Source organism: Notolepis coatsorum (assembly GCF_963971535.1).
Source record: "Notolepis coatsorum genome assembly, chromosome: 5".
NCBI lineage: Eukaryota > Metazoa > Chordata > Actinopteri > Aulopiformes > Paralepididae > Notolepis > Notolepis coatsorum.
The window spans coordinates 58,729,103-58,739,102 of record NC_140169.1 but is presented as its reverse complement, the minus strand read 5'-3'; the positions used below and the strand labels follow the sequence as shown (position 1 = coordinate 58,739,102).

Here is a 10,000-nt window from a genome sequence, read left to right as displayed (position 1 = left end):
GTCACTAATGCAACAGCTGACAGGAAATACACCTGGGTGCAAACTGTTCCCCAGTAACAGGATTCCAGGGAAAATCGTCTGTAATCTCACATAGGAGTTTATAGAATTGTGGAGAAAAAAACATTCCAGAACCATATACCTGAAAGACATACATTAGATTGTCACAATCTCAATAAAGTCAACAAAATTATATCAAATATAACGCTCTGCGCAAACTAGCAACAATGTTGGTATTTTCAAGGGTTACGTCCTGTGATCCATTATTAATGTTATGGTTTGAAACCGACCCCAAACGCGAACGGCACAGAGAGAGTTGTTTCAGAGTTAGCCAAAATCAAGGGCGTGTTTATTTACTGAGTAACAAGAATGAATTAGGTGGTGAACAGAACAAACTGGGAAACAGGCATGTGAGGAATGTTTGCTGCTCTGCAGCTTCTCCCAGAAGGTGATGTTGTGGAATTTGTCCGTGACGTCTGAGCCGCTCTGCAGATCCTCCCAGCATATACTCCGGATGGAGGCGGAGAGGGAGAGAGAGAATCCGAGTTAGCTCAGCGCACAATTGAAACTGACAGGTGAGGTGAATTGTCCAAACAAATAATCCAAGTGACAGATCTTCGGTGTGAAACACACAGTGAGCAGTGTCCAGAGTGAAAACAATTAGGTAATCCAAACGTGTAATTCCAACTGACAAAAAGGTGAGAACAGTATGAACAAAAACAGGATATCTTCGGTGCTTTACAAACACACAAAAAACGATAGATCCAAAAGACTGTTTACAAAAACTCACCAGAGCGCAACGCGTAAAGCGGGCAGATCAAACGAGGCGGCCGCTTCGTAACGGGGAAGCAGGTTCTCCAAACGGAATATTTCTCGAGAGTCCTGGGAAGCAACAGAACAGGGAAAGCAGCGACGGGAAGGAACAGGCAAATGCAGGGAATGTTTCAAAACGATCCAACATCAATATTAGGGAGATCAGGGTATTTAAAGCCACGGGGCGCTTAATGACAAGCTGTGACAGCTGCGGGATGAAATTGATCATTGCTCCAGAAGCGTGTGGTTGGGAGAGCACCAATCAAACGGCATCTTACAGGAAAGAAGCGTGAGGCGCGGAATGCAATTAATTTAACAAAATACCTTAAAGGAACAGAGCGAGTGGGTGGGCAGCGGACAAAACCTCACAGTACCCCCCCCTCCACGGGAGCCACCCGGCGACCAGGCCGACCCGGCTCGCCCGGATGGGCACGATGGAAGTCGGTGATCAGGCCGGGATCCACGATGAGCTGGCGGGAGACCCAGCTCCGTTCCTCCGGGCCGTAACCCTCCCAGTCCACCAGGTACTGGAACCCCCGACCCCGCCGTCGAACGCCCATCAACCGGCGGACCTGCCACTGGGGGTGACCGTCCACCATCTCGGGAGGAGGTGGATCCGGAGCAGGAGGCATCAGGGGACTGAGAGAGACAGGCTTAACCCGGGACACATGGAAAACGGGGTGAATGTGCATGGACGCAGGAAGCTTAAGACGCACCGCCGCCGGACTGAGTACCTTCAGAACCTCGAAAGGTCCGATGAACCGGGGGTTAAGTTTCTTGGCCGAGGACCGAAGTGGGAGGTCCCTCGCGGAAAGCCACACCCTCTGCCCAGGGTGGTACGTCGGCGCAGGAACCCGGCGCCGGTCAGCCCCACGACAGGCTCGCTCTGATGACCGGAGCAGCGCGGTCCTGGCGATCTCCCAGACCCGACGGCACTGGTCGAGGTGGTCCTGCACGGAGGGAACTGCCACCTCCGTCTCCTGTGCAGGGAAAAGAGGGGGTTGGTAGCCCAGGGATACCTCAAAGGGTGAGAGGCTGGTGGCGGAACTGACCATGGAGTTGATGGAGTACTCGACCCAGGGAAGGAAACGGCTCCAAGAAGCTGGTCTCTCGGCAGCCATACACCGAAGAGCAGACTCCACGCTCTGGTTCATCCTCTCCGTTTGTCCGTTAGTCTGGGGATGATAACCAGAGGAAAGACTGACCGTTGCCCCCAATCCCTTGCAAAAAGCCCGCCATACCTGGGAAGTGAACTGGGGCCCCCGGTCCGAGACGACGTCCTGGGGAAAACCATGGAGGCGAAACACGTGGTGTGTCAGGAGGTCCGCCGTCTCGGCCGCCGAGGGAAGTTTGGGAAGGGCCACGAGGTGAACCCCCTTGCTGAACCGATCCACCACGGTCAGAAGGCACGTGTTCCCCTGGGAGGAGGGAAGACCTGTGACGAAGTCCAGCGCCACATGTGACCAAGGACGGCTCGGAATGGGAAGCGGCTGTAATAGCCCGGAGGGTGCCTGGTGGGAGGCCTTGCTGCGGGCGCAGACCGCGCAGGCCAGTACGAACTCCTTGACATCGTTCCTCATGGTGGGCCACCAGAATCGACGAGCCAGGGAGGAGAACGTCCCGGGTGGCAGGCGAACCGGCTGGTATGGCCCCACTGGAGGACCCGGGACCGGACTGACGAAGAGACGATGAACCGGTACATTGCCTGGAGCGCGATGGAAGCGTAGGGCACGCCTTACCACCCCCTCGATGCCCAAGGTGACGACTCCTACCACCCTGGCCTCCGGGAGGATGGGAGTCGGGTCCTCAGTGGTTGGAGCCCCCTTGGAGTGTAACCGGGACAGGGAGTCGGCCTTCGTGTTGCGGGAACCAGGGCGAAACGTCAGCGAGAAGTCGAACCGACTGAGGAAGCTGGCCCATCTTGCCTGCCGACCGTTGAGGCGCTTGGAAGCACGGATGTACGTCAGGTTCTTGTGGTCCGTCCAAATGGTAAACGGCTCCTCGGCCCCCTCTAGCCAATGACGCCACTCCTCCAAGGCAGCCACAACCGCCAGCAGCTCCCGATTGCCGATGTCATAGTTCCTCTCGGCAGGGAGGAACCGACGCGAGTAGAAGGCGCACGGATGTACCTTCTGGTCCGTTGCCGACCGCTGGGATAAGATAGCTCCCAGTCCAGTATCCGAGGCGTCCACCTCAACGATGAACTGTCTCTTGGGGTCTGGATGGAGCAAGATCGGGGCGGAAGTGAACCTCTTCTTGAGGGAGCGGAACGCAGCACACGCCGCTGGGGACCAGTCGAACGGCAGGGCGGGAGAGGTCAGTCTGGTAAGCGGTTCCGCCACTTGACTGTAGTTCCGGATGAACCTTCGGTAGAAGTTGGCGAACCCGAGGAAGCTCTGTAACTCCTTCCGAGAGGTGGGTTCAGGCCATTCCTCCACTGCCTGGATCTTGCGAGGATCAGCTCGGGTCAAGCCCTTCTCCACGATGAAGCCCAGGTAATCGACGGAGTCGGAGTGGAATCGACACTTCTCCGCCTTGACGAAGAGCCGATTGTGGAGGAGGCGCTCCAGCACACGGCGGACATGCTGGATGTGTTCCTCGAGGGTCTTGGAGAAGATGAGGATGTCGTCTAGGTACACTACCACAAACTCCTCCAGCATGTCACGAAGGACGTCGTTCATGAGCGCCTGGAATACCGCCGGAGCGTTGGTGAGGCCGAACGGCATCACCAGGTACTCGTAGTGGCCCCTGGGAGTCTTGAAGGCGGTCTTCCATTCATCGCCCTCACGGATACGGACTAGATGGTAGGCACTCCGGAGGTCCAGCTTGGTAAAGACGGTAGCCTGGGTGAGAGGCTCGAAAGTGGAGTTCATGAGAGGTAGAGGATACTTGTTCTTAATGGTGATCTCGTTGAGCTGGCGATAGTCGATGCAAGGTCGAAGGTCCCCGTCCTTCTTCCCAACAAAGAAGAAACCGGCCGCCACAGGAGAGGAGGAAGGCCGAATGAGTCCTGCTTCCAAGGACTCAGAGATGTATTGATCCATCGCCGCCTTCTCCGGGACGGTCAGACTGTAGAGGCGGCTGCCGGGAAGGGGAGCCCCTGAGCGGAGGTCGATGGCACAGTCGTAAGGCCGGTGGGGCGGAAGGGCCTGAGCCCTGGACTTACTGAAAACCTCCATGAGGTCGTGGTACTCGGGGGGTATGGTCGAAAGGTCCGGAGGCGGCTCACCAACGGATCTCCGGGGCGGGGGACAGGACGCCGCCTGAAGACACTGGGCATGACAGGAGGAGCTCCAGCCCTTGATGGTACCGGAGGACCAGGCGATGTGGGGCTCGTGCAGCGCGAGCCAGGGCCGGCCCAGGACTACTGGGACAAGAGGGGATCTGGTGATAAGGAACTGGAGTCTCTCAACGTGGTTACCAGCAATGGTCAGCAGGACAGGGCAGGTGCGTTGAGTGATGTCAGCCAGGCGGTGTTGGTCCAATGCGAATACCTCCAATGGCCTCACTAGGTCCTCAAGTGGAATGTTGGCCCGGGTAGCAAACTCGAAGTCTAGGAAACTCTCGTCTGCCCCCGAGTCAATGAGTGCCTCCACCGTGGCCCGTTGGTCCGCCCAGGCCAGGGTGACGCTCATCAGATGGCCAGGTGGTGCACGGCTCTGGGAACGAGAAAAACGGCTCACCAGGATCTCGCGGGGTCCTGGCGAGCCTGGTCTTTTGGCCGGGTGGGGCAGTTGGCGATACGGTGTCCCTCCCGACCGCAGTAGAGGCAAAGGCCGGACCTGAACCTCGCCTCCCGTTCAGCTTGGCTCAGATGAGAACGTCCCAGCTGCATGGGTTCCTCCTCGGGTACCGAACGGGAGGGAAAAAAACCACCAGTCGTGTTGGGAGCAGGGCGACCAGCAGTACCGTCACGAGTTCGGGGGGTCCGGAGTACCTCAGGAGGTCCCTGTCGGGTTCTCTCACGTCTTCTCTCCTGGAGGCGTCCGTCGATGCGAATGGCGAGGCTGAACAGGTCCTCGAGGGACTCAGGTTCCTCACGGGTCGCGAGCTGGTCCCTGACTGCGTCGTTGAGCCCCCTCATGAAGGTAAGACGAAGTGCTTGGTCGTTCCAACCGCTCTCCGTAGCCGCCAGTCTGAACTCCAGCACGTAGTCGGTAACCCCGCCGCTGCCCTGCCGGAAGGTACCCAACCGGGCTCCAGGGTCCAGACCACGGGCTGGATGGTGGAAAACCCTGCGGAGCTCAGCCACGAAGTCTGGGTAGGAGAAACAGAAGTCTGCCTCCATTGCCCAGGAGGAAGTGACCCACTGGGCTGCCCGGCCTGAGAGCAAGTTAGTCATGTAGGCCACTTGGGCTCCCCTTGAAGTGAAACGACTGGGTTGATGACGAAAAACCAACTCACATTGCATGATGAATGTGGCACAATCCTCGAAGTTACCGTCGAACAGCCGTGGTTCGGAGAGACGGGGCTCCCGAGGTGCGGGATCGGGAGGCGCGGGGCCTGCCAGGGCTGCGGGTGATGCTCCGGCCAAGGCTCCTGAAGGAAGTGGGGGTACAAGCAAGGTGTTAACGGTGTCACTCAGCGTGTGTAAGTGGAGGAGAATACTTGACTGCTGGCTAGCCAGAGCGCCCAGGGACCCCTGAATAGGCAGGACCTGCTCTCGGAGTTCCTGTACTGCAGCCGCAGCCCTGTCTAGCTGTTGGCTGTGTTCCTTGGTTAACTCAATCTGGCCTGCTAATGCTGTTCTGACTCTCTCTGTGTCGGCTGGGGTCGTCATGGTTGGATCGTAATGTTATGGTTTGAAACCGACCCCAAACGCGAACGGCACAGAGAGAGTTGTTTCAGAGTTAGCCAAAATCAAGGGCGTGTTTATTTACTGAGTAACAAGAATGAATTAGGTGGTGAACAGAACAAACTGGGAAACAGGCATGTGAGGAATGTTTGCTGCTCTGCAGCTTCTCCCAGAAGGTGATGTTGTGGAATTTGTCAGTGACGTCTGAGCCGCTCTGCAGATCCTCCCAGCATATACTCCGGATGGAGGCGGAGAGGGAGAGAGAGAATCCGAGTTAGCTCAGCGCACAATTGAAACTGACAGGTGACTGGTGAGGTGAATTGTCCAAACAAATAATCCAAGTGACAGATCTTCGGTGTGAAACACACAGTGAGCAGTGTCCAGAGTGAAAACAATTAGGTAATCCAAACGTGTAATTCCAACTGACAAAAAGGTGAGAACAGTATGAACAAAAACAGGATCTCTTCGGTGCTTTACAAACACACAAAAAACGATAGATCCAAAAGACTGTTTACAAAAACTCACCAGAGCGCAACGCGTAAAGCGGGCAGATCAAACGAGGCGGCCGCTTCGTAACGGGGAAGAAGGTTCTCCAAACGGAATATTTCTCGAGAGTCCTGGGAAGCAACAGAACAGGGAAAGCAGCGACGGGAAGGAACAGGCAAATGCAGGGAATGTTTCAAAACGATCCAACATCAATATTAGGGAGATCAGGGTATTTAAAGCCACGGGGCGCTTAATGACAAGCTGTGACAGCTGCGGGATGAAATTGATCATTGCTCCAGAAGCGTGTGGTTGGGAGAGCACCAATCAAACGGCATCTTACAGGAAAGAAGCGTGAGGCGCGGAATGCAATTAATTTAACAAAATACCTTAAAGGAACAGAGCGAGTGGGTGGGCAGCGGACAAAACCTCACAATTAACCCTTTCACTGCCACACGGTTACCGTCGGTAGTGTGATAGTAAAGGGTTAACCTTCTGTAGTGTGGCAGTGAAAGGGTTAACCTTCTGTGTATTGTCACAATGAAAGGGTTAACCGTTTCGTAGTGCGGCAGTGAAAGGGTTAACTTTATAGTACAGTGGCCATAACTGATACATCTCCTCCCTTTCCAACCTGCCCACCTTCCCTGGCTTGTTGCACAAGTACATGGAAAAGGAACGTCCCGCCCCTTGGCCGCCACTCTGGAAAAGGATAGTGCCAAGGACAGTGATTGGCTGACCAGTCTGGAAAAGGATAGTGCCAAGGACAGTGATAGGCTGACCACTCTGGAAAAGGATAGTGCCAAGGACAGTGATTGGCTGACCACTCTGGAAAAGGATAGTGCCAAGGACAGTGATTGGCTGACCACTCTGGAAAAGGATAGTGCCAAGGACAGTGATTGGCTGACCACTCTGGAAAAGGATAGTGCCAAGGACAGTGATTGGCTGACCAGTCTGGAAAAGGATAGTGCCAACCAAGGACAGTGATTGGCTGCCCAACTTGTCTGTCACTCTCTCATGCAGAGGGTTGGCTGATGCTTCACTGGCCCCGCCATGTGTGCCTCAGTTGTACACAGCTATGCTCTGTTCATTTGAACGTTTTGTTTAGTTTAGTTTATTTGGTTTATGAAAGGACAGTACATTAATCATTTGTGGTAAACAAGCAGATTTAGAGCTGAACCCCTAACAGCGGTTTCCTCCTATAACCGTGAGGAGGAACGGTACCAACTGACTCTCCAACCCTGCTTCCTACACCTACTGTAGTCTCCATGGTCTTCAGGAGGTTCTAAACTGTGTGGGTATCAAACAGGAAGACAGACTGTCAGGTTCTAAACTGTGTGGGTATCAAACAGGAAGAAAGACTGTCAGGTTCTAAACTGTGTGGGTATCAAACAGGAAGACAGACTGTGAGGTTCTAAACTGTGTGGGTATCAAACAGGAAGACAGACTGTCAGGTTCTAAACTGTGTGGGTATCAAACAGGAAGACAGACTGTCAGGTTCTAAACTGTGTGGGTATCAAACAGGAAGACAGACTGTCAGGTTCTAAACTGTGTGGGTATCAAACAGGAAGACAGACTGTCAGGTTCTAAACTGTGTGGGTATCAAACAGGAAGAAATACTGTCAGGTTCTAAACTGTGTGGGTATCAAACAGGAAGACAGACTGTCAGGTTCTAAACTGTGTGGGTATCAAACAGGAAGAAAGACTGTCAGGTTCTAAACTGTGTGGGTATCAAACAGGAAGAAAGACTGTCAGGTTCTAAACTGTGTGGGTATCAAACAGGAAGAAAGACTGTCAGGTTCTAAACTGTGTGGGTATCAAACAGGAAGACAGACTGTCAGGTTCTAAACTGTGTGGGTATCAAACAGGAAGACATACTGTCAGGTTCTAAACTGTGTGGGTATCAAACAGGAAGAAATACTGTCAGGTTCTAAACTGTGTGGGTATCAAACAGAGAAGAAAGACTGTCAGGTTCTAAACTGTGTGGGTATCAAACAGAGAAGAAAGGCTGTCAGGTTTTAAACTGTGTGGGTATCAAACAGGAAGAAAGACTGTCAGGTTCTAAACTGTGTGGGTATCAAACAGGAAGAAAGACTGTCAGGTTCTAAACTGTGTGGGTATCAAACAGGAAGAAATACTGTCAGGTTCTAAACTGTGTGGGTATCAAACAGGAAGAAATACTGTCAGGTTCTAAACTGTGTGGGTATCAAACAGGAAGAAAGACTGTCAGGTTCTAAACTGTGTGGGTATCAAACAGGAATAAATACTGTCAGGTTTTAAACTGTGTGGGTATCAAACAGGAAGAAATACTGTCAGGTTCTAAACTGTGTGGGTATCAAACAGGAAGAAAGACTGTCAGGTTCTAAACTGTGTGGGTATCAAACAGGAAGACAGACTGTCAGGTTCTAAACTGTGTGGGTATCAAACAGGAAGACAGACTGTCAGGTTCTAAACTGTGTGGGTATCAAACAGGAAGACAGACTGTCAGGTTCTAAACTGTGTGGGTATCAAACAGGAAGAAAGACTGTCAGGGTCTAAACTGTGTGGGTATCAAACAGAGAAGAAAGGCTGTCAGGTTTTAAACTGTGTGGGTATCAAACAGGAAGAAAGACTGTCAGGTTCTAAACTGTGTGGGTATCAAACAGGAAGAAAGACTGTCAGGTTCTAAACTGTGTGGGTATCAAACAGGAAGAAATACTGTCAGGTTCTAAACTGTGTGGGTATCAAACAGGAAGAAATACTGTCAGGTTCTAAACTGTGTGGGTATCAAACAGGAAGAAAGACTGTCAGGTTCTAAACTGTGTGGGTATCAAACAGGAATAAATACTGTCAGGTTTTAAACTGTGTGGGTATCAAACAGGAAGAAATACTGTCAGGTTCTAAACTGTGTGGGTATCAAACAGGAAGAAAGACTGTCAGGTTCTAAACTGTGTGGGTATCAAACAGGAAGACAGACTGTCAGGTTCTAAACTGTGTGGGTATCAAACAGGAAGAAATACTGTCAGGTTCTAAACTGTGTGGGTATCAAACAGGAAGAAATACTGTCAGGTTCTAAACTGTGTGGGTATCAAACAGGAAGAAAGACTGTCAGGTTCTAAACTGTGTGGGTATCAAACAGGAATAAATACTGTCAGGTTTTAAACTGTGTGGGTATCAAACAGGAAGAAATACTGTCAGGTTCTAAACTGTGTGGGTATCAAACAGGAAGAAAGACTGTCAGGTTCTAAACTGTGTGGGTATCAAACAGGAAGACAGACTGTCAGGTTCTAAACTGTGTGGGTATCAAACAGGAAGACAGACTGTCAGGTTCTAAACTGTGTGGGTATCAAACAGGAAGAAAGACTGTCAGGTTCTAAACTGTGTGGGTATCAAACAGGAATAAATACTGTCAGGTTTTAAACTGTGTGGGTATCAAACAGGAAGAAATACTGTCAGGTTCTAAACTGTGTGGGTATCAAACAGGAAGAAAGACTGTCAGGTTCTAAACTGTGTGGGTATCAAACAGGAAGACAGACTGTCAGGTTCTAAACTGTGTGGGTATCAAACAGGAAGAAAGACTGTCAGGTTCTAAACTGTGTGGGTATCAAACAGGAAGAAAGACTGTCCGGTTCTAAACTGTGTGGGTATCAAACAGGAAGACAGACTGTCAGGTTCTAAACTGTGTGGGTATCAAACAGGAAGAAAGACTGTCAGGGTCTAAACTGTGTGGGTATCAAACAGGAAGAAAGACTGTCAGGTTCTGTGATTCTGGGCTGCAATTCTTATATGAACGATGCTATACGAATAAGGTTTACTATTATTATTATATGTCCAGTAGGAATGACAGTAGCCTCTATCTTGAAGCAAGAAGGGGGGGGAATTATAATATCTGGGAGCGGAAAATATAATAACCTTCTTTTTACTATTATGTACCCT

At 51.6% G+C, this 10,000-nt stretch overlaps 1 protein-coding gene across 1 annotated transcript in view; it reads left to right on the top strand.

Annotated features, from left to right (window-relative positions):
- Positions 1-7,072, top strand: part of LOC311228219 (G-protein coupled receptor 6-like) — a gene marked incomplete at both ends in the record, with an annotated part of 33,603 nt that extends 26,531 nt beyond the window's left edge. Inside the window, 1 exon segment of the mRNA XM_084314130.1 lies at positions 6,750-7,072. Within this exon segment, the coding sequence (XP_084170256.1) occupies positions 6,750-7,072 (323 nt within the window).
- Positions 7,073-10,000: the final 2,928 nt, after the last annotated feature.